Source organism: Plutella xylostella, chromosome 19 (genome assembly GCF_932276165.1).
Source record: "Plutella xylostella chromosome 19, ilPluXylo3.1, whole genome shotgun sequence".
NCBI classification, from domain to species: Eukaryota; Metazoa; Arthropoda; class Insecta; order Lepidoptera; family Plutellidae; genus Plutella; species Plutella xylostella.
The window spans coordinates 2,923,214-2,949,810 of NC_063999.1; the positions used below are offsets into that span (position 1 = coordinate 2,923,214).

Here is a 26,597-nt window from a genome sequence, read left to right on the forward strand (position 1 = left end):
ACACATTCACATAAGTTGAAAAATTTCCCTGTGCAAGCTGAACATTTTTATTATGTGTACACACGAGTGTAACAAGTGCGGGCGCGTACCTGAGCTGCACGTGGTGCGTGTGCGAGCCGCGGTCCGCCTGGTGCTGGTGTAGTCGCTCCATCAGGGCGGCGTATCGTCGCTCGTCGGCCTCCGCCTCGCCGGAGAGGCACCACGCCAGCCCGCCCTCCGCCACGCTGCCCTCGCTGCGGGAGAGAAACCGTTATAAGTGGTGATTTTAAGGGGATCCCTAAAGCTAAAATGCTAAAGTCGGCTTGATATACTTGATTAGATTGGAAAAACGGTGGCTTCTATCACATTGATAAAAATATATTTTGTAGCAGAGGGTATACTGAACATGTTAGTTGCTTATAAATTGGTGCAGGATTATAATAAGTATGTTAAAAAAAATTGCAAACACACCATGTCTTTTGCCATTTTTTGACTTATTATGAAAAAACCCTCGAAATCAGAGGGCCCATTTTCATGGAATCTTATATGTATGTGTAGGTAATTAAATTCTTAACAAAGTTACCTTAAAGAGTTGGATTTAATGGACCAGAAGTCAACTTTTTTTGCAAAAAACTAATAAATTCCGGTTTAAAAATGATGACACCGTGACAGATTTCAGATTTGAAAGAAAGAAAGAAAGAAGAAAGAAAAAGGCATTTATTTCGTCCAAGACACAAAACATATAAATAAAACAAAAAAAAAATAATATACTAGGTTACAAAGTGTCTCAAACAAAATGGTCACCGTCTCAACATAATGTCACAGAAGCCTGTGACGCTGATTTTCATCAGGTGGCCGCGAGTCGTGCTCGGTGCAGTGTAAAAAAATATTATAATACTTAATTTATACTTTAGAATAAACAGGATGGCTTAACACAACTAGGTAAACACACACAGTTAAGTAACATACCAAAAGAATAGTAATGCATAACAACAATATAAAAATAAATAGACATACAGTTTACAAATTATTAAACGACAGTTTTAGACGGGGTACAAGCAAATTCAAAATAATAAATATGACTTGGCATATGTTGCGGAATGTGACGTATTACAAAGTTTTTGAAGGGATAGAAGGTATTTTTTAAGAAGATATTTAAAAGAACTTTTGGTTTTAGCTCGTCTAATTGGTGGAGGTAAATTATTCCAGCATTTAGATGATAAATATCGAAAACTTCCGCGGAATGCCTGAGTTTTATGCTTGGGTACTTTTATCATATAAAGGGATCCTCGGGTAAAGTGAAGGGGTGGCTCACGAGAGCGCCCCAGTTTGTCAAAAAGGTATTTAGGGGTTTCTTGTTTAATTACTCCGAATAAAAGAACGGCAAAATGAAGCTGTCTGCGAGCCTCCATCCTAAGCATACTGGCAGCGTTCAGGAACGGAGTAATATGTTTTCTAGGTGGAATGCTGAAACAGAATCTAGCACAGGCATTCTGTACTCGTTGTAATATGCGTTTGGAACTCTCAAGCAAACAGGGTCTGAATAGTGTATCACAATAATTTAATTTCGATAAGACCAGAGACTCACACAGTTTTACGCGCCATTCTTTACTTAAGCAATCTCGTATCCCGTATAAAAGCTTTAGTTTGTATAAAGAAACCTTAGCCAGTTCGCTAACATGATGTTCAAATTTTAAACCAGCATCCATAATCACCCCGAGATTGCGTGCTTCCCAGACGCGTTCAAGCGGTTGCTGTTGTATTTCTACAATAAAGTCGTAAGATTCAACGGCGGAGATTTGTTTTCGCGATCCTAAGATTAGAAATTTTGACTTAGCAGGATTTAAGACAAGTGTATTTTTATTTGCCCAAACGTTAATATTATCCAAATCTTTGTTTAGTTTTTGAATGGCAGAGTTTGTATCTTTAGGGTCAACTTCTTCAGTCGTCGCCCTGGTGGCGGCCTGTTAGGAGCGATACCCACGCCATTTTATTTTTTATCAAATATTTCACAAAAACTGATTAAATCAACAAATTATGACTACAAGTATTATAATACATATGCATTTGCTATGGAAAGTTAATTTTCTAATCATTTTAGATGCAGAAAAGCCGAAAATTCTTAGAAAACATTTCGCCTTTTCGATTTGTTTACATTTTTTACTATAGAGTTACAGATGCATAGATAAAGTTAAACATTGCACATAATGACACTTATTAGATTCTCCGAATAAGAACTATACGGTCAATGCAGTATGCCAAAGCGCGAGCCTGTTTATATTCTGAGGGGTAATTTATTTTATTTTAACGGTTGTGTATGGTAGGTAAGCTACACAATATACAGGGTGTTGAAAAGTAAGTTCATAATTTGTTTTATTTGAAACCAAAAACCGTAGTTAATTAAAAATATATATATTTTAAGATGTGGTAGTCTGTAGTCTGTACACTACAGGTTGTTAAAAATAAGTAAGTATTTTTAAAAATTGAAGATCTAAAATTTACATAATTTTTTAAATCTATTTAACAAAAAAAAAAAAAACACGCACTCACGCCTTGTACTAATGTACTCCCTTGCGGGGTAGGCAGAGGTGCATTGCTGCACCCACTTTTCGCCAGAGTGTAATGTTAGTCCCAATGTAAAAGGGGGCGGGCCTATTGCCATTTTACGGGCACATCCAAGACCCGAGAACAAATATCTGTGTTTAAACAAATATCTGCCCCAGCCGGGAATCGAACCCGGGACCATCGGCTCAGTAGTCAGGTCACTAACCACTACGCCATTCGGTCGTCTCATCTATTTAACAAGCTTTGCAAAAAAGCGGTTAAGTGCGACTGTATCTCGCCATGAAAAAAATGAAATGTTTACTGTAGCTATGAATTTAATGCGTTACAAGTGGAATAAAATACCGCATAATATTATGTACAACTATGTAAGAGCCTAGTTTTAAAAAAAAACTCATAAGAAAATATTAAATACACAGGTTTTTTAACCCCTGAAGGAAATAGAGGGGTGTTATAAGTTTAAAGTAAGGGCTGAATTTTTTTTTTAAATTAGGGTGATAGGTAATGTATATTTTTAATGATTTTTTCTAATAGATAAATGTTATACCATTTTTAAATTGCCATAAAATTACCTATAGTTATAGTTATAGTAAAGGGCAGGGCTACCAGTGCCCATTCGCCACTGCAACCTAAAAGATCTATAAATTATGAATTATGACTCCCCATGCCGAGTCTCACTCTACAGGCCCAGGTCTTTTATAAACCTGATATTACCTATACAGGATGTTGCAAAAAGGGTATACTGTGCCGAAAGGGTTTGACTCAGGGGTTATTCTGAACAACTTTTGTTCTCCAAGTTTTGGAAATTCTCGAAAAATAAATTCGGTCTCTATAGTAAAAAGTCACGTGATCGAATAAGTTTCTATGTAAAAGGTTTTGCTACGTGAATTTTCAAAATTGTAGAAGAAAAGTGGATCAGAATGGCACCTAAATCCACTTTTGGCTAAGTTTTATACCCTTTTTTCAATACCTTGTATAAAATATCGTCAGCGTCACCTTAGATCGTAATCATCGTAACTCCTCGTGACCAAATTTTAGAGGAGACAAAAATACTGTTTTATTTGTAGTTCTAGTTGGCATACTACCCACCTAAAGTTTTTTTTAACTAGCCTAAAAATGATTTGTTTAGACAGTCTATCTTCCTGTTCAACCGCAGCCTGAGTGCCAGTGACTCAATGACTGAAAGGAGGCCATTAGTGCTCCTAAATAAATAAAGCAGGCCTGTAGATTATCTTTCAGTGTACAGACTAGTGATGGAACGAATATTCGCATTCGCATTCGCGAATATTCGCACATTTTTGGATATTCGCATTCGCATTCGCAAAATTTTGTGCGAATGTTTTGCGAATATCAGTACTTATTAAAAAAAAGTATTTTAAAATAATGGTAGGTTAACATAATCTTATCCAGTCTTACTTTATCATTTGGTATTTATTTATTTATTTTTTTGGGCAATGAAACTTTAGAAATAGTTAATAGAAGGTGGGCCAAAAGTAATCACCCTATTGGATGTTGATCTCATTTGTACAAATGGCCGACAATTTCAAATTTGTTTTGATATTGGTAAACTAGACAAATGCAGAATACAAATTCAGAAGCCATGGAGTGATATACTCCCCAACATGGCGAAATAATTGTGTATACTTATTCAGTTTTCGGGACGCCTTTTTTTCGTTTTATCTGTCATTTTTCCAAAATCGCCTTATTTTGCCGTTTGAGACGGTTTTTGAGGGGTTTTTTGAAGACCCGTGTTTATGTGAATAAGCCAGTGTCTCTGGAAGCCCTTAAGGCGAGTGCGAGAATCTCTCGCCCGAAGTTCTCGCTGGAGTGATGAGAAATGTCATAAAAGGAGCCCGTATGGCTATCAATTGTGACGGCGCCCATTTTGCCGATATCATCTTCTAGACTTTATCAATAAAATTGTAAAGGTTCAAATGAACATAATCAAAAAACAGAATCCAAGTTTTTCATTTAGAAAAAAAAATTAGAGACAAACAACATCGGATGACTTCTATTGTAGTCCACCTTGTAGTTTCATAACACCTAAACATACACTTACGTGCAAAGAAATAGTTCCACTTAAAAATACAGACACGAAATAGCCCCTATTTTGTGTTTTTCTTAATGGATCTTTTTCATTGCCCGAGAGTGTAAATAAACAAATAAAAAACGTATTTTGACACTATCATGTCAGAGCAAGACAGCCATACATTTAAATGTTTCGTGTAAATCGTCCTCAGAAACTGCACACAGTCACAATGTGTCGTAAGAGTTACGGAACTAAATAAAGTGTTTAAAAAAATGCGTCAAGTATTGTTTACTCTGATTCGGAATGCGCCTAGAACGGAACGCACCTCGTTCAGTACGAGTCTGCTACCAAACCATACAAATAACGCCAAATTTGAACACAAACTGAATATTCGCATTCGCGAATGTCGATTTCAGATATTCGCATTCGCATTCGCATTCGCGAATGTCCAAAAACACACATTCGTTACATCACTAGTACCGACACATCTGATTGCTGTAAGAGCCTGATAAGCTCTTCGAACGAGTCATACCTCTGTGGTGGTACGGTTTCGACCTTTCGGACAGTCAGTTTGGCATCCGAAATGCGGATTCGAATAGTGGGTACAATACTTTGCGTTCGTTCACTGTCGGAGCAGGATAAGGAGCAGGATAAGAAGGAGCAGAACCACGGGCGAGTTGTTGCGCTGGCTGTTTGCTTAAAAATAGTAACCGCGTTCAACTCTATCCCCTAGAGGGCGAACCTTTAGGGCGGCTCTTGTATACCATCACTTGTCTTCTCTATCTCGTCATCTGCAGAAAATTGACAGAGGTCATACGTGTCTAACAGGGGAGAGGGTTTGTTTTCACTGAAGAAGTTTAGTTGCGGAGTTCCACAGCGGTAGGTCTTGGACCCCTCTGCTGTGGAACTTGGCATACAACGCGGTCCTGCAAATCAAGCTCGCAAACGGCGTTAGCACAGTGCATTTTTCTAATGTCACACAGGTCGTGAGGTAGGCTGAGAGCATCCTTCGGGGATGACATCCCAATGATTCATTACGAAAATGTTGCTGCAGCTGTGCTCGCCATGCAGTGCATGGGCTACTTCCGAATCTGGGGGGCTGTTGCAAAGGAGTCCGTTGCCTCTATACGGTACGGGTTCCGTGCGATCTATGATCCTTCCGGGAGCACCTGTCTTGTCAAGTCGAAGAGAATGGCTCGTATTCGACGCAACCTGCAGTACTGGTGGGATTGGTTGGAGGACAGGACAGCAGGAAGCTGCAGCAGCCGTCATGCTGTGATTCGACGCATAGATGCAAAAAAAAGTTGAAAGTAACTTCATGTTAATAAAATATTAGATCTTAATTTAACAACATAACATTGCAAAAAAAAATTAACATTGTTGAGTATGTTATTGTAATTTACTAAAGTAGTAATAAAAACAAAGGCTTATTGCATAGTTTTCGTTCACGTTCGCCTACATCGCACGTTGTATATGAGAAAAAAGGGTATAATTACTAAGTTTTCTTGTTTAAAAATCACGGTTTGGGGTTTAGAGGAAAACAAATGGTAAAATGCGGAATACAGTTTTTTTTTTCGAATAAAGAGGAAAACATGTGAATTCAAAAAACGTTTCTATTGACACCAAAGAGTACTTTTCGCCGAGAAAAGTGGAGTTACAATGTTTGCGATCTAAAGTGATGATAGAACTAGAACTTATTTTTTCAGTTCACCTGCTGTTGAGTGAAATCGTAATTTAATTAGGTAAATGACTCCTTGACATGAAAATAACTTTTTTTTTATAATCGTTATAACAAAACCGTTTTTTTTAATACAGCAATATTTGTAGGTGTACTTACAGTGAGCAAAAGAGCGCAGCAAGGTGTAAATTTTTTGGTTTTTAAGAAACAAAAATAATATTTCTATCATATCCCAAATACACATAAGTTCTTAAAAAAAAATACACACTCTCGCCTTGTACTAATGTACTCCCTTGCGGGGGTATTCTATTCTATTCTATTCTCTGTAGGGGTGTAAGTACCTGCACCTGGCTCTCTCGAGTGGAACCTTTGTGCATATCCCCAAGGTCTAAACTGCCTTCCTAAGCTTGGACCATTTCCCACCACGCTGGTCCACTGCGGGTTGGTGGGTTGACATATCTAGATGTGCTAGATCTAGATATGCAGGTTTCCTCACGATGTTTTCCTTCACCGTAAGAGCGATGGTATACATTGTACTTAAGTTAAAATAACTCATTGGTACATGTCAGCGCCGGGATTCGAACCCGCATCTCTTGATTGAGAAGCGGGCGCTCACCCGACTGAGCTACCACCGCTCCTTGCGGGGGTACTTACATGTTATTATTTTTCTGGTGACCTCCCCATATCCCTTTGCCAGCTACGTAACCTTTTGTGACACCCTGTATATGCAGAGTTCTGCAAACTACTGTTCTGCTTTTGAAACACCAAAAAAAAACAGGTCGTCTAACTAAAAGGTCACGTGACCAAAAAAATTATATGAAGAAGCGTTTTTTTCATGAATATAAAAAATTACGTAGGATAAAAGTTTTTCAGAGTGACGCCTGAGTAACGCCCTTTCGGCTAACTATACTTTTTTTATTACACGGGGGCAGAGTTTAATACAACACCCTGAACTATTAAACTCTGATAATATTTTCGCGATTTTTTTACATTCTGATTTCATTTCCTGGCTTAGAAATAACATCAATAACATGCTGCACACGTAGGTTTCGGCATAGTATTAAACCCTTTTTGCAACAACCTGTATAAATATCGGCACGGGTACGACTTTATATATAATTAATTATTAAATATTAAAAATACTTTCAAATAAAAATAAATATTTTCGTATCACAAAACAATATTACTTACTTAACCTGTATAAATATCGGCACGGGTACGACTTTATATATAATTAATTATTAAATATTAAAAATACTTTCAAATAAAAATAAATATTTTCGTATCACAAAACAATATTACTTACTTAGTATATTTTTAACAAAGTGGCATGTCTTCACTTTTATGTTTTCGAGTACTATGTTAAAATTTCATGTCATTGTCCGTAGAACGCCCCGCATACCTCAACCCCCCCTCACTAGATTTGACAGATTCTGATTTTCTTCCAGCTTTAGTGACAGCCTTAAAATAAGTGCGCATTTTTTCTCGCACGCTAGGTTTCCGCAGACGGCGGGGAATGTACGCCACGTCTACGGAGTGAAAATAATAGTAGTACGAAAATTTAGATAGTCAGAGTGACATTCGTTATTTTCAACCTTTCTGACATCACATCCTGTCGTAATGGCGGATAGCGTTTTCAGCATTCATTTTTGTTTATGTATTTTTTTGGTTTTGTAATTCAATTTATGCATCCATCTTAGACATTTATTTCGTGAAATCGATATGTTTCGGTTTTGTAAGGTAAATACTACAGCAAATACTTAGTTATGGCGCCAAATTTGATGTAAGTCAAGTAGACTATTTTACAACGAAATAAAAAAGCAGAACAAGATTTTTTGAAAATGTTTGAATGCAATCAACCCTTACTAACCACAACATAAAACTAACCTGACAGGTCCGGGCGTGAGCGGCGCGCCGGCGGCGGGCGCGGCGGCTCGGAACGACAGGCTCATGTAGCCGCTGTCTCCGCATAAGCTATCCGGTTCTGACGGCGCGTAGGAGCCTGGAATATGGCAATGATGTAGAGCATTTCGAAGAAAAAGAGCTTACTTTTAGAGTTGTTAAAAATATAAATTATTTACGAGTTATGAACTAATACTTTTGAATTTCCAGTTCGAATTTTAGAAAAGCAGAGCATTAAATGTGGCTTGGAGATAACACACGAGAATACACGATATTCATCATTCATCATACATTTTTAGTAATTGACCCCCTGTACAAAAGAAAAGGGGTGTTATTTATTGCTATTAATTTAGACTACAACTTACTTACAATTACAATCTCTTTTATTTGCACCAAAAAACAGAAACGATACAAAATAAAACTTAAAAATAAGAACAGTACAAAAAGGCGGCCATATTGCTTATAGCAATTTCTACCAGACAAGCAAAAATTAACATAAGCACAGAAATAACAAGGTTTCATAAATCCCATACAGCCCAGCTAATAAAATATAAAAACCACTCACTCGCAGCAAAACTCGGGCGATGCGCCAGTTCACTCGGCCCCGTGTTCACCGGATACGGCCACGCGAAGTCTTCATGCAGCCTCTTCAGACAAAGGACGGCGCTATCCACTCTAGCAGCTCTCTCCCTCTCTCCCGCGAGCCACGCCACTAAATGAACGTCTAGAGCCGCCGCCATCTTGCCTAGTGAATGTAGTCTGGCTGTTGATAGGAGATGCCTCGCGTGACGCTGGATCATGAGATCTATGAAGCACTCTTCAGCTATTCCGCTGAAGCTGTCTCGGTTGGATAGTTGGTTCGGTTGCACGTAGTCTAGGTAGCTGGAACTGAATGAATTTTTTGTGGTTAGTTTATAGTGTGAGTCATTTCATATCATATCGTTTAAATATTCAACATCTAGATAGAATAAATGCGACGTGTGCAATAAAGAATTAAATAATAATAATATATAATGTAGATACGCTTAACAACGGGACAAGAGTTCCCGAGTTGTAACCTACTCTTGCACTGCATGCAGAATAGAATCTGCCTCAAAAATAGGACTTCACAGCCATCAAAATATAAGTGTATCAGATAATTGTACTTTACTGTACTTTACTTTAGCCTTATATGAACTGAACTTAGCCACATAAAAAGTCCTTGGAACAAAGTGATCCCATAACCCTTCCTTTTTTTACCTTTTGCGTTATAGAACCCCTAAAATAACCGCCGTTTACACAGAACCTCTTCAAAACCTTCAAAATCAACTAACTTGTCAGTCCGGGCAGGTACACTCTTCTTCCTCTTGACGGCGGCGGTGGCGCGCGCGGGGGGCGGCGCGGGCGCGGGGGGGTCCGCCTCCACGCGCGGCGACACTGTTGTGCTGAACGAGCGCCCGCGACCTCCGGCTAGCTGTTGGGATGGCGTGTATGTTAGCAGATAGAGATTTACCTACCTACATAGATAACAGCTATTGTTAGGTAAATGACTTTAACGATTCTATGCTCTCTTCTTTATGGAAGAGAGCATAGAATTCTTCACAAGCTTCGGTCCTCGATAGGTTATTAGAGTGCGTACCTTTCGTTAGCGATGCTTTGACTTAGGGTATCAGCACATAATAAGCGTTGTGATGCAAACAGGCGTTCGCGAGCTCGCGTTCTACTGGTTGACAGGTGAAAAAGAGGCGATCCCTTTACGTTACGCTTATAATTATGTGCGGTGACCTTTAAGGGAGAGTGGTTTATGTCGCTCTACTTAATAAATATGAACATACATGCAGTGAAGTTATAGTCGGTGATAAGAGGCATTAATTCATAGTGAAATACAAACATTTAATGAACATTTGAATCAGATTCGGTCCTCCACAAAACAGACAGTTTTAGTGTTAATGGTGACCTTATTCTGTAGGTACTGACCTGCATGTTGCCCAGTATGACGGACAGGTCCTCGGCGTTGGGGCTGACGGTGGGCTGCGACATCTGTCCGTACTTCGTGTGCACGTTCATAGAGTTGCGCAGGGAGTCCTGTATGCTCCCCAGTATGTACTGACCTGCATGTTCCCCAGTATGTACTGACCTGCATGTTCCCCAGTATGTACTGACCTGCATGTTGCCCAGTATGACGGACAGGTCCTCCGCGTTGGGGCTGACTGTGGGCTGCGACATCTGCCCGTACTTCGTGTGCACGTTCATTGAGTTGCGCGGGGAGTCCACGTCGTTGGGGTCTGTGGATGAATGGAGAGTAGGATAATACTTATGCACTGTTGCATAATACAGGGTAGTTCCACCGTGGTGTCACGTGGAGGGGGAGTAGTTTTAATACGGAAACTAAGGTAATATACTAAAACCTAGCATCTTGGACAAAAGGATGGCGATGAAATTTAGGCCCGTTGTTTGTCTGTTTATTATAAACATGTGTGTGTGTGTGTGTATGTATACTCACCAATTGCACTGAGAAACCTGACGAGGTCCCTTGCCAGGTCCCAGCGCTCGTGCTGAAGGGCCGTGTCCAGTAGTTGGATGGCCAGCTGACGGCTCACCGCTGACGACTCCAGGTTCTATAATGGTCAGTAGAAAACCGATATTTGTTAGGTACAGTTTGGAATTGATTGGAGTAAGATATGAAAGATCTGAAAATTGGCGCGAAGAAGTCGCATTTATAAGAGATATTATAGTAATTGAACAATTGCACTATTCAAAGTATTACCTTAAAATTCTGCAAAAATAAAGTAAAAATTATTCATTATGCAGTAAATAAGCGCGCAAAATATAATTTAAATGGATGGAATGCAATCATTCTTATGCAATAACTGGTTATAAGTACAAATAACCCTGGCTAAAAACCCTTCCCTCTCTTAATACCTTTCACAGTAACACATTTTTATAACTCCTTCAATAGTCGTCATTTGTTCAAAAATCCTTACAAACCTGCAAAATAATCAGGTAGGACGCGGCAGTGTCCAACATTTTCCTCTGAAGACATTCCTGGAACAACTCCTTGGGCTTGCCGGCCGCAGAGAACAGATACGCCCATAGCGCTATCTCTGTCTTCCTCGCGCATTGCACTACCGTCTGAAAAGAGATGGATAGTGTGAGGGCGTGGCCAATTCTGTCATGAGGAAATTTTAGGCTTTTTGATTGGACGCACAGAACATCACCGTGTAACTTTTTTTTTAGCTCTAGTCTCTCTCTTTAGAATTAAAACATCTATTATAATGGCAACAACCTGTATTAAATCTTACCTGTAAATAGACGGGGATATTAAATCTTACCTGTAAATAGACGGGGAATTCGTGCACAAACTCGATGACGCTTGGCAGCTGAGCGTCGGGGATCGGCTCCTTGCTCGTCGCTTCCTCTTCCAACACCTGCGGATTAAATGGAATTTTAAATCTTATTAATTATACATCGCAATAAACTACACAAAAAAGAGTCGTTGTGGCGCATAAGGTCCCAGCTCACATTCGTGAGGCCGTGAGTTCGAATATCGAATCCTGCTATTTACCAATGAATTCTTTATAAATAAAGAATTTAAGTACAATCATACTAAATACTTTTACGGTGAAGTAAAACATCGTGAGGAAACCTGCATATCTAGATTCTAGATGTGTACCTTAAGTGCATTTTACTAATAAAAACGGCTCGCGACCTATCACGTGAGTACAAATGTGCGTGGATACTGCAGCAGCTGCGGGCTATCTCCCACGCGTGCATACAGCCTAGGTAGCGGAGTTAGGCCGGGTGCTATGTCCCAGTGGTTACCTCGTGCAGCAGCAGCTCCAGCGAGTGCGGGAAGTAGGCCAGGCCGGCGCAGCTGCGGGCTATCTCCCACGCGTGGTAGCCGAGGTTGCGGCGTAGTAGCTGCCGTAGTATCTGTTGCAGGTACACTTGGCTCTGTGGGTGAGAGAATTGGGATTTTTAGTAGTCTTCTTCTAAGGCTAGGTATCGGTGAATAACTAAGGCTGGACTAGGGTTTGTCATCGATCGTAGTGAAATGATTTTCTAGATAGCGTCAATCGCTGAGGGCGACTGGTGAGCTTATATAGGTATAATAATGGAAATAGAGTAATGCTTTTTTCGTCCATCCTAACATTATTAGTTAGGAAAGAAAGTACTATAGTATGAAACACTCTATGGTAAAAACAAAAAATCTAGAGCGATTATTCTGCAACGGCCTTAAAGTCAATTAAATAACTTACGCAATACGCATTATAAACGCATGCAGTTTTTAAGGTACGCACTGAATAATTGTATTGTTTTATGCATTTTAATGGACGTATAATATTGATTTAAGCAGCTCATGAATAATTTAATTTATCCGCAACGCATTCCGATTACGTATGAACAGGTAATAGTTAACACATAATAAAGGATGTAGGCAAATTTTAAATTACGTTGATAGAGTAGCCAGTTTCAGAGTTCTAAATAACCGAGAAGTATAAATAACCGATAAGATAAGAATTAAGGTCATTTCTATAAAAATACTCCCTATCAAATGTCTATGTCTCAGCTGTCTCAATAACTACATTCTGCCATATACGAATAAGACAAAAGTTGAAAGTACATCAAATAATCAATAGGTACAAACATTAAATTAAAAACACAACTGTACGGACCACATAATACTTACCTATAGCAAAAGATTTATATTTGTGCTTAGTCGATATTTCCAATAGTTTCCATACTACATACCACTACACTGGAAAAGATTTTAATCGCTTTTCAGCCTCATTAGTATAATCGTTGTTTAATCATAGACGCTGCTATCATACCACTATTAGATTTAAGTATGTAGGTATTATTACTTTTTAACCGTGCGCCTTGAAATCTAATTACTGTAGAAATAGCCAAGCTTGGCCCTTAATTAAACCTAAATAATACATTATACTGATGGATTTTAATTGGTAATTGTATGCTTCTAGATTCAATGTATTGTGAAATGTGTTTCCGATTTACCTTCCGGACACAACTGAAGTCGAGGGGATGTATAAATAACATTTCAGATAAAGAAACAATCTGTATGTCGCATCTTCTTTGAGTGTCCAAAGGATTGGCCAGTCAGATTAGAGTCAGTCGCTGCCAACCTCAGGAGCACCGTAGGTATATAATATAAGGAACCGCTGATATATATCTAAAGGTAGAACTACTCCCGAAGAAGTGGAAATGGCCGCCATTTTCCTATTGTTTCTTTATCCGCAAGGTTGCAAATGTGGTAAGTATAGTAAGCCGAAAAGGAGGGTAGAGTGGACTCTGGAGGTCATTCTAAACAACCTTTGTTCCAGGAGCTTCTCCATAGAATTTCTGTTGATCACGTGACTTTTTTACTATGGGGAGCAGTTTTTTTTAAGTCACCGTCTCATACTACTTTTGCAATACTCTGTATATGTATATAGTTAGTGTACATACGGTTCTGTTGACGACACAGAAGGGCAGCGAGAACACGGAGTGCGAGTCGCTGGTGTACAGCGTCGTGTCGTTCTCCGCGCCGAGCAGGATCGCGTCGTCGAACAGGATCGCTGGTGGGGATTATATTTATTGACATATTATATCTGATATTATAGTATGATATGCCTGGGAATAGATCACGGTAAAAAGCTTGGCGAGATTTGAACGTAGAGGGGAAACATCTGACTGGGCATCATAAGCATTTCTGTCTCTGAGTACATCACTCGTAGCTCTCTCCCATGCCCATACCTTATGCCAGAGACCTTAAATTGGTTTATGTGCACATCATACTGCATACTTTGCTTGTCACGTTGATGTGTCTCGGCTGATGATGTTTCGAAAAAGTCGATATCACGATTGATATCGACTTTTTCAAGAAGGGGACATACCTCTAAAACAACAAGTTAGTTAAAACCGTTCTACTTACTGAGCGGATAGATCTCCAAATGGAACGGCAACATGATCCGTTTAGCCATGAACGTGTGCCTGGTATCTGGCTGTCGACTAGCGTCGCGTGGTAGGAGGGGCAGCCACACCCGCGCGCCCAGGGCCCCGCACCACAGCCAGAGTGCCCGCGACAGTTGCGTCGCTGTCGGGCCGCTGCCGCTGGCTGCCCAGACACTCTCCACGCAAGATGCGAGGACTGTTGCTGGTAGACAGTTGTAGGCCTGGAGGGAATGGGGTTGGTTAGATTCGGATATTTTGCAAAATGGCTTGGTCATTACTTTGGGACTAAGTTACACACGGCGAAAATTCGATGTAATCACAAATATACAGAGTTTTGCAAAAAGAGCAACAACTTTTGCTCTACGAGTTTTGAAACTCGAAATTCGTAGAACAAAAGTTCAAAATGACCGCCTGAGTCACGCCCTTTCGGCTTAGTATAAGCCTTTTGCAACACCACGTATAATATAAATAAACAAACAAAATTTTAATACCTAACTAAAATAGTAGCTACGTACAATGTAGCATTTACAAACATTCTTTATCCTTATTAGTAACCAACTCGACTTAATTGAACGGTAACATCCATAATCCTCAAAACATTTTCACAATCAATAAAAAAAGATGTAGGTACCTATTTCGAGGAAAACATGCTGAACATGGCACAATTTTTCATCGACCTTTGGTGTCTATCTAGAATAGGACATTAATTATAGGTTCTCTACCTGAGTTCCGAATTAAATGGTGAAATATAAAACTACAATACTTGCTAATCGGATAAGGATATTACAATTTTACAAGACAAACTTAACCATCCATTAAACAAAGAAAAATACGTTTAGCAAAACATTTTTGCGCACGCATAGCATAATTGCTAGGCATTTGTTAATTATGCGCACTGTATGTGTTTAACATTATTAAAATTACGAAAAGGGCATGGTAAATGAGAAGAATCAGTGTAATATAATTACACACATAATGTTAACTAAGAGAGGCTTTTAAATATTTATGTGCATAAACATTAATGTATGCTTGAGATGTTTATGGTGAAGAAAACACCCATCTAGATACACCTAGTTATCATGATTACAAGATAGTGGGCCTTGTCCCCCCGACACAGTAACCGAATGTATGTATGTTTGTAAGTTTGTGTGTCCCGCGGCAAGTGGTGCGTGTCGACACAAGTGTATTATAGTAATTATTTAGTGCGCATTGCAACGCCTGCACGCTTGAAGGGGCAAGCTCTTGTCGCGAGAGGAATAGATTGTTCTGGTGCCAGATTACCACTGGCCTTATGATATTGTATATCAAGGACTTTCTTATTCAATGGTAGTAAAAATTAAGGATCGATTTTAATATGACAATTTGGAAGACAGAGTATTGCCATGGTCATGTCTATGGAATATGTTCTTTAAAGTTTAGAATGATTTCTTTATCAAAGATAACCAGCATATCTCTGAGGTAAAGGTAGATCTAGAACAAACGTACTCGAAGCAGTACATCTCATGCTAAACGGCGGCAAACGCAACAGTTTTCACCTTGCGAAGGTTGTATGAAAACGGGGAAGCCTGATGCAACTTCAACGTCAAATTATAGCTACTTTAGAACGCGCGAAACACACCACGTCCGGTCCACGGCAGGATGTTGAGGACCAAAGAGGCTATATATTTGCAGATTATACTTTTTGCTAACTAGTTCGGTTTCGGCTCCAGTCTGACACGTCTCCGTTGAAAATGAAGTGCTTCGTTGCGGTCAGTGTGATATGATAATGCGGCTAAGTTGAGTTGATGGATTAGTGCTTGAGATGGTGTGTTAAAGTGATGATTTCTGAATATTTCAGATTTGCGTGCTGGCGTTGGCCGCGTCAGCTCAATCAAATGGTCTGGGTGATCTAGTGTACGCGCCAGGCCATGCCTCCCCTGATTACTATGTAAGTTTACTGTGAATTAGAAGAATATAATAATATAGAGTCGTTACGCTTGAGAATTTTCTCTTAACCATTACCAGTGGACGTCATAATTATCTACATCTGTACCAATTCATTTTTCTTTGTGACAGTGTCACTGTTTCCTCTGTACCTTTTGTAATCACAAACTAACCAGCCACAAATTAAATCTAAAACCTTTCACGGTGGCCAATAAAGAAACTATTGAGCTATACTTAGGTATTTAAGTTCTAAAGGATATTAGTATAATACCAAATGTTGTGTATTCGCAGACGTATCCTAAGTATGCGTTCGACTACGCAGTCAAGGACCCCCACACTGGAGACAACAAGGCGCAATGGGAGAAGAGGGACGGAGACATGGTTAAAGGTAGACTAAACTATATGACTCTTTAATCATCATTAAATATAAAAAACAAGAACTCTACATTACGTCTAGATCAGGGTCGGGATAGATATCCAAGAAGCGAAAAATTTTGATCGATTAAATGTGTACTGATATGCCTTGACATCCCTGAAGACTCATCTCCATTTTGTATTTCCAGGAGCATACTCCCTAGTGGAGCCGGACGGCAGCCTGCGCGTGGTGGAGTACTGGGCCGACGACAAGCACGGCTTCAACGCCAACGTCAAGCGCATCGGGCCCAGCATCCACCCTGAGGGCCCCAAGATAGTCCCCATATACAAGGCTCCCATCCCCACCCTGGCACACGAGTCCTACGGCCATGCCCCCTACTCCATCGGTCCCATCGCCGGTATTGAGAAGCTGGAACACGCCCCCTACATCCACGGACCCTACCACGGCGCCGTCTCCACCGCCTCCCTCGTCAAGGAAGAGATCCCCATCATCAAGCACGTCCCCATCATCAAACCCATCTACCGGGAACCCATCATCAAACCGATCTACACTGAGCCCCTCCTCAAACCGTACTACAGGGAACCCCTTATCAAGGCACCCATCTACAGAGAACCCCTTATCAAGGCACCTATCTATGAGCAATACCCCATTTACAAGGCACCCCTCCTGATCAAGCCCTGGGAGAACCTCATCAAGGCCCCCTACCAGAACATCGGCATCGCGCGCCTGCCGCTCGACATCGGCGAGCACGGCCTCAAGTACCCCTACGAAGGAGACCACGGGTACTACAACAAGTATCACTAGAGCAGTACTGCTGACCTAATAAATGATCTGTGGTATTTAGACGATAAGGCTTGTAAATAAGTGAAAAAAGTCTGCGCCCCTGAAAACGAAATTTTAACCCTCGACAGTAAATAAAAACGATGAGTACCTTAAATATGCTAATCCTGTAAGATATTTAATATTTATAACGATAAACATTAAGTTAGACACGCATTATACGAGCAAACTAATAAAGCAGAGCCACTGTGTGGTAATGAACACGTGTTTTATTCATTTATCTGTTACCCAAAAGGAATTTCTTTCATAAAAAGTCACTTGGATTTTCTGATAATCGAACGAGTCTATTAGCGTTTGGCAGGTTGCCGTACCGGTATGATTAAGGGAAAAACGTTCGTAGGAAAGTTTAATTGAATTAACCAGAACATCGGTAGGCCTGGGGGTCAGCGCGCCACGGTCCGGTGGGCGGTCAGATATGAGCAATAAGGAACTGGTTCCAACATTTTGGGCTGAGCGGTGGGAAATTCACTTTTATATAAAAGCATTGCGTACTTTTGTTGTGGCATACACATTTGAGCTGCTTACAGGACTCAGCAGTCAGGAAAATGAACCGAGTTTTCATGGTGAGTTTTCCAATTATCATGTTTTATTATTTCTACAGTTATTATTCATATTATCAATGTGACAACTTTGAACACCCTACTCTAGGATGGTTAAATATGTCCCTAATCATTTATTATATTTAATATTAATGAATTGCATCTCATATATTAATTAAACATATAAAAATGCAGATCAAACAGAGATTTCCGCAAGCCTTGTAAGATCTTTAAACTGTAGCGGTGTTTGTGTCGAATATATTAATTTCTTAACTTACATCCCATCATAAAAATACATTGATTTTGTCTCTCTGCTAATGTGTATGGTCAATGGTATTAAATTACAGATCTCGTGCCTAGTGGCCGCGGCGGCGGTGGCGGTGGCGGGTAACGCGATACCCATCGCACCCATTATCGAGCATGTGGTGAGTTACATTACAGACATTTATAGGTTATTTTAATACTTGGAAAATTTATGTCTTGGTCAAAATCAAATCTGATAAATTTGCTTCAGCAAAATACTACAAATATGCCGAATTATCTATAAAATTTCTAAGTAAATTTTTACACTATTATGATTTACTATGTCATTTTCCATCGCAGAGCCACCCCCGCTACGCGTTCAACTACGCGGTGAACGACCCTCACACGGGCGACAACAAGGCGCAGTGGGAGTCCCGCGACGGAGACCACGTCAAGGGACAGTACTCGCTGGTCGAGCCCGACGGCTCGCTGCGAGTCGTCGACTACCACGCCGACGACCTCACCGGCTTCAACGCAGTCGTCAAGAAAGTGGGCCCGTCTTTACACCCGGCACCAATCCACGGCGTGCACCACGGCATCATCCCCGTTGGACCAATCAAAGTGCCGGCGCTCAAGCCGCTATTGGCTCCGATTCATTACGGATTCGGCGCCGCGCCGCTCGCTATTGGTCTACCTAAAGCCATCCTTGGGCAGTGGAGCCTGCCGTGGGACAGTCTGACTGGCTCGTACGGAGGCTGGGTGCCGCTGCCGGGTGACCTCTACGCTCATGGCCCTCACGCTACCATCATCAGCAAGAAGTGGAAGGATGGGAAGCTACACAAGGTCGTCACCGGACCTATCTCGTTGGCCGGAAGAAAACTCGTCATCAAGACCAAAGGCTAAATTGACAATGCCTCAGTCACTATCTTGATATATCCTTAATTTTGTAAGGTTACGATAGTGATGTTAGCTATTTTTAAGATTGTACATAAGCTGTAGTATATTGTATATATGTGTACATGTGTATGATCATATTGTGTACCTGACTGAGCTGATTTACTAGTCCTGTAAACTATTGTCTAATTTACTGCCAAAGAATAAACGAAATTTCGTTGATCCTTAATGACTGTTATTATTTATTCCTTGAAAAAGTGATGATGATGTCCTCTTCGTCGTATCCGACAACAGCGACTATTGCTACACTCTGTTATGTGCTCTTATGTGGCTGGCAAGTCCGAACCGAAAAAGTAGTAAGTAGATACATAATTAAAAATATTAATCCATATTTAAAACTTCACTTAGATAAATAAATATGGCCCAAAAATTTGTTTAAGCAAAATAAAAACAGGAGAGACACAGAGAAGTACTTCCTAATAATGAGCAAAAAAAGGACCGAAATTAACTGCCTGCATTCCATACGAATACCTCCTCAATATTTATAATGTATTCGGAGCAGTAACGCTATGCTTTTCACAATGCGAGCTAGATTATAAATACTAGTACAATGCGATTGCTAATTGCCCCATAAAATTACTAGTAAGCAATTTGTAAGTTGGATATTTATTTGTAAATTAATATCATTTTATTATTTTACTAATAATAAAGTAAGCAATTGGATATTTTTGCGTACACAGGGTGGATGGAATTTTCTCAGTGGAAAGTCAGGTCATGGTATAGAACAGTATTATAACTGTAAAATTAGACAGTGGTATTTCAATGTCCGCAGCATGAAATTAATCAATAACCGTATTCTTTATAAGTCAGCTATCTAAATAGTGCGGAATTTAATACGAGTACGTGAACAATTCTAAAGCAAATAATAATTATGTGTAGTTCTAGCAAAATATTTTAATTTCATTCATTAGTGTTATATTACAAGTAATGTTTTTTTTATTGATATAGTTCATCATCATCATTATCAGCCAATAATCACCACTGCTGGACATAGGCCTTTCCCAAGGAGCGCCACAACACTCGGTCCTCGGCCTTCCTCAGCCAGTCACTACCGGCTACCCGCCTAAGGTCCTCGGTCCAGCGGGCAGGTGGCCGTAGTTACTTAAGATGACAAGCTTCGCGAAATAGGTATTAAGGAAAACATTTGCTACCGCTTGTGCTCCCATGCCCCGGACACGGGTGTGATAGAGATGCACTGCATCTCGCGACTGGCAATAGGTCAATGATTTCAAAAGGAAGGATAGGCCCTTCAGAACATTTTACTCAAACCTTCTTCATACAAGCAAAATAACTGTCATCTGTCATAATTTGTTTGAACTATGTCAGTGCCTAGCAACTATCTTGACGACGTAACCTTGTACGTGCGTTAATAATTTACCATCCCGGACATTGTTTTATTATTTGCAGGCGCCATATCAATAATTTAAGACAAATCTAACTACTACAATTAAAACTGTTTTGGGCTATAGACCTGTAGAGCGTCCCGTACAAATGGACTAAAGATCACGCACCAAAACGTAAGTGTGTGCAACAAGAAAATGTTCTCGGAGGATAGTCAACAAAAAATGACGTCCGCACAAGGTTACAGCGCGCGGCCATTGTAGACTTTGGTAGTAAAATAATTATCACTTTATAATGTGATTATTACTTAATTTAATGGTAATTACCGATGATACGATATTCGATGTTTCTTTTTGACCTTCGTATAATGGTTTTTGCAGCCTTTCACAATACAACTACATATTTATCACAAGATTCACAAGACCATCTCTCGCCCACAGACAACTGTCGACTGAGGAGCGTTGGCCCTAAAATTACGATTTAGGGCCAACGCGCGGGTGCCATTTTTTTGAGTGGGAGGCCCTGTCCTTACGCTAGTAATATATATGTCAATGCAATAGGTACTTTTCTTGATGAAATTATTATTGAGGGAGGAAGGTTTCGCTTTTAAAAAAAATACATTGTTTTTGTTCAACAACGGCTTGACTCGACACAATTTTTATCACATGATGATATGATTATGGACATGATCAAATTAAATGACCTGTAAAAGTATTGACCGTTTATTTATTTCATACTCTTTCACCCATGTTTAAAATTATGCCATGGTGGTGACTCAGGGGATTATACTGAGCAACTTTTGTTCTACGAGTTTTGGAAATTTTCGAAAAAAATATCCATCACTATGTAAAGAGTCACGTGAAGGTATTCAAAAGGTTTTTTTTTTTTGAATTTTCAAAACTCTTACCACATAATTTTGTTCATAATGACCCCCCGAGTCACCCCCTTTCGGCTTTTACCCTGCTGAAAGATTATAGCTCCGGTACAAGCCTTTCTTATAATTCTGTGGCACTAACATCTCGTTGTACAGGTACATTCACACACAGTAAAATTTGATAATAATGAAGACTCTAGTCTAGGTCTTAGGACTTATATGAACAAAGATAAAGAACAAAGAACTCTTTGGTACGCAGTCAACTCGAATATGCGTCTACTGCTTGGAGCCCCTTTTATAGTAATCAATCCCAAAGGATTGAAGGTATTCAAAGGGCGTTCACCCGGTCATTAGCGTTCTCTGCCCCAAATATATCACATAGGAGTCCGTACAATGTTCGCTTGCAGTTTTTTAAAATGTGTACCTTGCGGGATCGAAGAATAATTCAGGATGTCTGCCTATTGCACAAAATTCTTAACCATAACATAGACTCGGTCTCAAATCTTACACCCATATCGTTAAATGTACCCTCGCGTTACCCTAGGTATCCTATAAATAAAATATTGGACCTTCCTTTTTGTAAAACGAATACGGGTATGACCTCTCCTGTTTGTAGAATGTGTAGAGAGTACAACAGCTTGAATACACAAGTGAATGGTCTCGACATCTTTCACGACAGCCTTAACTGTTTCAAAACCAAACTACTACAATTCTTTTCAAAATAAAAATAAAAATAAAAGTTAAATCTTATTTATTGGGTTCATACCTACATCTCTGTTCTACGTTTTTGCTCACATTGTTATGTTAGATTAATGTATTAATGTTTTACTGTTACCTTTCACATTTTTAGGTTAATCTTTAGTTTAGGTTAGTCTTTAGTTTAGATTAAGTACTTAACTTATCGTGTTGTAGTATCGTTTAAGAATGATGTGGATACCTATAATGAGGCATACATATCAGTATTTTATAATAAGAAATACCTTTGTATTGTTCTATATGTATGCTGTTGGTGTTCCTTAATAAATAAATAAATAAAATAAATAAGATAGAATCAATTTCTAATGGATTCTGGACGGTGGTCTGTGATGGAGAGCAAATCGTCTCAGCTTACACTGACAATAGTTTTAGCAATAGACTATACTGAATGCAAACACGGAATCCGCAATCTCTTCTAATAGAAAATTTATACATAGCAGTGTGAAAAAAACGCGCTAGTACACTACAGTTACCTCAAGGATGCTTCCATTTATTTATTTATTATAATAACAATAATGCTTAACAGATACGGCCAACACGCGATTATTGCTAGGTAGTACAAAAATATATGAGTACTTACGAAAATTATATACAAAATAGAATTTAGCATTCACAACATTATGGCTGCGTATCCAGTAGGCAAACTGTTATCGCCGGCTGAGCTAGCTGCGAATGAGTTTATTATGATTTTATATGATTATATTCATAGTTTACTAGCTTCGGTCTCACTATACTCCATCAGCAGGTTTAATGGCCTACTCAACGCAGTCTAACCAACTCTCTGAATTCTAACATACAATTTAAATAGCTATGAACGGTGGCAATTGCGTCCAATACGATTGTTAAGTACCATTTTTACGATCACTTTACACAGATGACATGATAATTGTACGGCCATACGGACAGTTGCGTTATCAAACACGTAATTACGCCTAATAGCAGAGTTAGTGTTATGTATTGATTGGTAAAATTTTGCGAATAATTAAGGAAATCATCCGTGAAAATAAGAGTTTTGACAGAACCGGAGCGTCGCCGGGTCGTACGTCGTATAATTTAATACATTAAACTAGTATATAAAAGGGGGACGAAGATTTTCAATTTACAGTGCACCTCAGTTGCTCAGTGGAATACCAACTCATCAAAATGAACAAATACTTTGTGGTAAAGATATTTTTCCAATCCAGTGTTTAAATCAATAGAGTGTCATCAAATTTGATACGCAAAATCCAATGGGACTATCTATACCTACGCATTTTAAACCATTTCTTTTCACATTGGCGATAAGTTCCCTATTCCTGTAGTTTAACAATAAAACAGGCTTATAACTAGGACTAATATTCCAGGTTTCCTGCCTGTTGGCCGTAGCTGCCCACGTGACGGCTAACCCTATTGGACACTACCCCATCGCCTACGCACCTGTGGCCGCCGCCGTAGGCAGCATTGTAAGTACTTATTATACATATTTATTATATCCGAACCGCAGAATAATAACTATTACCAAAATATGTCTTGTATAAGGATCAATCTGCTACCAAATTTAAAGTTAAATCGATCTAAAAGTTATATTATAAGAAAGTGAACCAAGCGTTCCTAAAAACACAGCCCGAAATTATATTGTCTCTTTAACAATCCGATAAGTAGGTAATATTTGTATCAATGTCATAAAAATCCATTTATATTCTCATTCCAGTCGAACCCAAGCTACGGTTACAACTACGAAGTGAACGACCCTTCAACGGGAGACAACAAGGCTCAGTGGGAGACGCGCGACGGAGACGTGGTGAAGGGAGCCTACTCACTAGTCGAACCTGACGGCAGCATCCGCCTTGTGGAATACACCGCCGACCCGCTCAGAGGATTCAACGCCGTCGTCAAACGCATTGGAGCCAACATTCACTCGGTTGGGCCAGCCGTCGTCGAACATGTGGCGCCAATAGTCCAAGCTCCTATCGTCGAGCATATCGCTCCTATCCACGCCCCTATCGTCGAACATATCGCCCCTATCCACTACCCAGCCCCGATTGTCGCTGAGCCAATCATTGCGCCAGCACCGATCTTGACCCACGCTATTGAACCTCTGTGGCTGCCGTCCCCGTCTCCGTATGTCAACATCCAAGGGTCCACGTATGGAAAGCACGGAAACCTGCTGCGTCACTGGAACGCTGGCCCCATCTCCCTTGACGGCAAAACCCTCACAATCAGAACTAAACATCATTAAGGTTTAGAAATGTATAATTAGATTTATGTAGTAACTTCTATATGATATAGTAACTCTTAGTTACCCAAGACGCTGGCGTGTTCTCGCATTTTCCGTGTGAAGATGCAAAAATACGCTTAGGTCTTGATAGAAGTTAAGGTATTCCCGAGTAACGGAGTGTGCTGATCGAATATGTGAAACTGTATAGTTTTATAGCCGAATGTAAAATGTAAATAAATAATTTTACGTAAAATTCCTTTCTTTCTTATCAACCGAACCTGACGTTCCGAAATCACAATTGGCAAAAAGCGCTAGTCTGATGATGCATGAAGGTGCATAATGTATTCAGCTTACAAAATAATGGAATTATTAATTAGTAGTTATCTGTGTCACAGTATCAAGTCACGCGATGTCTATACGCAATTTTTCCAGTTCACGAAGACAAAAAGTGCGTTCTTCAGGATTTTGTAAATGCTTTTTTTATGTTACATTACAAAAATATCGGGTATATTAATGCGGGAATTTGATTGATATTGGCATTTGGCAGATACCTGGCGGGTACCAACATAGGTTGAAGAGTGCTCTGGATACAGAGGCCTATGTCCATCAGCGGACATATTGATGACGTTAGGCATTATAGTGAAGTGGTAGATAACTTACCGGATTGTTATCTTCATCGACATCATACTCTTCCCGTTGCACCATCATCAGCCTTCCGCTAGCGTTGATGACCTGATAAAAAAATTAAACATTAATAGCATTTAGCGCGTTATGATGAAGCAAAAAATCACTAAAGTTGAAATCGGATCTCAATAGACTTATTAGAGCCATAGGTTCGACCACTGATGTATAGGTACAATATGCAAAGGATAACGCAGTCAATTTCCTTCGTAGGTTAAACACAAAATGACGTGGTCTTCCTTGGATGAAGCCCTGTGTTGCAGTAGACGATGGTTATAGCTGATTTTGACTTGCAAATGTCTGTCAACTGGTGTAGTACGTATTACCTCTGTGGTCTATTGTTAGAAGCTCTGCTTCAAAATCCAGAGGACTCGATCCACGTCTGGGACCATTATCAATTTGTGCTCCTAAATTATCCAGTTGTCAGATAGGCTCCTAAGGTCTGTAAGTAAGTAAGGTATGTAGATTTGGCAGTTAGGACTCATGTTATATTTTATAAGGTATAGCGTTTTCCAGTCGTGTCTTTCATCTGTCCCATTGGAGTTATGAGCCGGCACTAGTGAGTCACTAACGCGTGTCTGTAGCGGGTGAGTTACCAGAGAGTCGGGCTGTCTCTGCGCGGGCGCGGGGGCGGGGGCGCGCGGCGCGGGCCGGCCGGGCGCGCCGTCCTGCAGGCGGCACAGTGCGCACGACACCACGCACGCCGGGTGAGATAGGGCGGAGACGTCGACCGCTTGCACGCAGCGCATCTCGATGTTGCCCGCTGAGGAGGGTAATTTTTTGTAAGTATGTGAAACGCCAGGCAAATTGGAACACCATCCAGCTAGCTGATGACGTAATGTCGGAATATTTAACACTTCGCAACTATGCTTATGACGTCACGTGGATATGATTTGGCAAGGTTCCTGCGTATAAGTGATTTACAGGGCTTATACATAGACGCTTGTAGCTAATGGGAAATGAGTATGAATGACTAAATACTCTCCAAACTCACCATTATCAATACAATTCAGCTCATAAATCGTCACCAGTGCATCCGCCCCGAACACCACAAGCTGGTCATCCAGCAGGTCTATCACGAACACCTGCGCCTGCACTCTCACTATCTTGGCGAACTTCTTAGCCTAGCTATTTATAGCTAGTTATATTGATTTGACAAGGTTCCTGCGCATTAGCAGGGCTTATAGCCGGTAGCAGCTAAATGGGAAATAAGAATGAAAGAAAGAATACACAGCTAAATTTTTCCAAACTCACCATTATCAACACAATTGAGCTCATATATCGTAACCAGTGCATCCGCCCCGAACACCACGAGCTGGTCATCCAGCAGGTCTATCACGAACACCTGCGCCTGCACTCTCACTATCTTGGCGTGCTTGTTGTCGAGCTTCGCGTCGCGCGGGTAGAAGCGGATCTCGTCGTGCCCGTCGAGGATGCTGTAGCAACCTGCGCGGAAATATATATAGATAGAAGATGTGGATTATAACGCAGAATATTATGAAAAACAACACTAGTAATAATATGGATACTACTTAGATTAAATGTTATTTGATTTTGCCATTTTCGATTAATGAAGTGTTTCAACCATAGCGTGTATTCTTTTATGTGTTTAATTTGTAAGTAGTTTTTAGTCATTTGTTAACTTTTAAAAAAAAACTTATCATGCTGTAAACACACCATTAGGGTGCATTACTAGTTTAAAGCTTGAATATATTTTTATGCATGTTGTGTTATGTACCTGTTGTGTGATGCCATTAAATAAATAAATATAAAGAGCAAGGTTTCTCTTGGG

At 40.0% G+C, this 26,597-nt stretch overlaps 2 protein-coding genes across 2 annotated transcripts in view; one reads left to right on the forward strand and one right to left on the reverse strand.

The window, feature by feature from the left end:
- Positions 1-26,597, reverse strand: part of LOC105396304 (guanine nucleotide exchange factor subunit Rich) — a 36,944-nt gene that overhangs the window by 1,520 nt on the left and 8,827 nt on the right. The window contains exons 12-25 of the mRNA XM_048627632.1: positions 26,060-26,251; positions 25,402-25,568; positions 24,785-24,856; positions 14,062-14,302; positions 13,596-13,705; positions 11,952-12,083; positions 11,462-11,557; positions 11,118-11,261; positions 10,633-10,747; positions 10,293-10,414; positions 9,464-9,603; positions 8,716-9,038; positions 8,136-8,250; positions 90-233 (exon numbers count right to left, since the gene is read on the reverse strand). Coding sequence (XP_048483589.1) covers positions 90-233; positions 8,136-8,250; positions 8,716-9,038; positions 9,464-9,603; positions 10,293-10,414; positions 10,633-10,747; positions 11,118-11,261; positions 11,462-11,557; positions 11,952-12,083; positions 13,596-13,705; positions 14,062-14,302; positions 24,785-24,856; positions 25,402-25,568; positions 26,060-26,251 — 2,113 coding nt within the window. The remainder of the gene's footprint in view (positions 1-89; positions 234-8,135; positions 8,251-8,715; positions 9,039-9,463; positions 9,604-10,292; positions 10,415-10,632; positions 10,748-11,117; positions 11,262-11,461; positions 11,558-11,951; positions 12,084-13,595; positions 13,706-14,061; positions 14,303-24,784; positions 24,857-25,401; positions 25,569-26,059; positions 26,252-26,597) is intronic.
- Positions 15,691-17,421, forward strand: LOC105391987 (cuticle protein 19.8). Its single transcript, XM_011563572.3, has 4 exons — positions 15,691-15,829; positions 15,919-16,008; positions 16,296-16,392; positions 16,568-17,421. The coding sequence occupies exons 1-4, from the start codon at positions 15,812-15,814 to the stop codon at positions 17,182-17,184; spliced, it is 822 nt and encodes a 273-aa protein (XP_011561874.2). The 5' UTR covers positions 15,691-15,811; the 3' UTR covers positions 17,185-17,421.

Excerpts from the sequence above, each read along its gene's own strand:
- LOC105391987 (XM_011563572.3), top strand. Across the intron at positions 16,009-16,295 it reads ATGCCTCCCCTGATTACTAT|ACGTATCCTAAGTATGCGTT; the intron begins GTAAGTTTACTG and ends GTGTATTCGCAG. Across the intron at positions 16,393-16,567 it reads GGACGGAGACATGGTTAAAG|GAGCATACTCCCTAGTGGAG; the intron begins GTAGACTAAACT and ends TTGTATTTCCAG.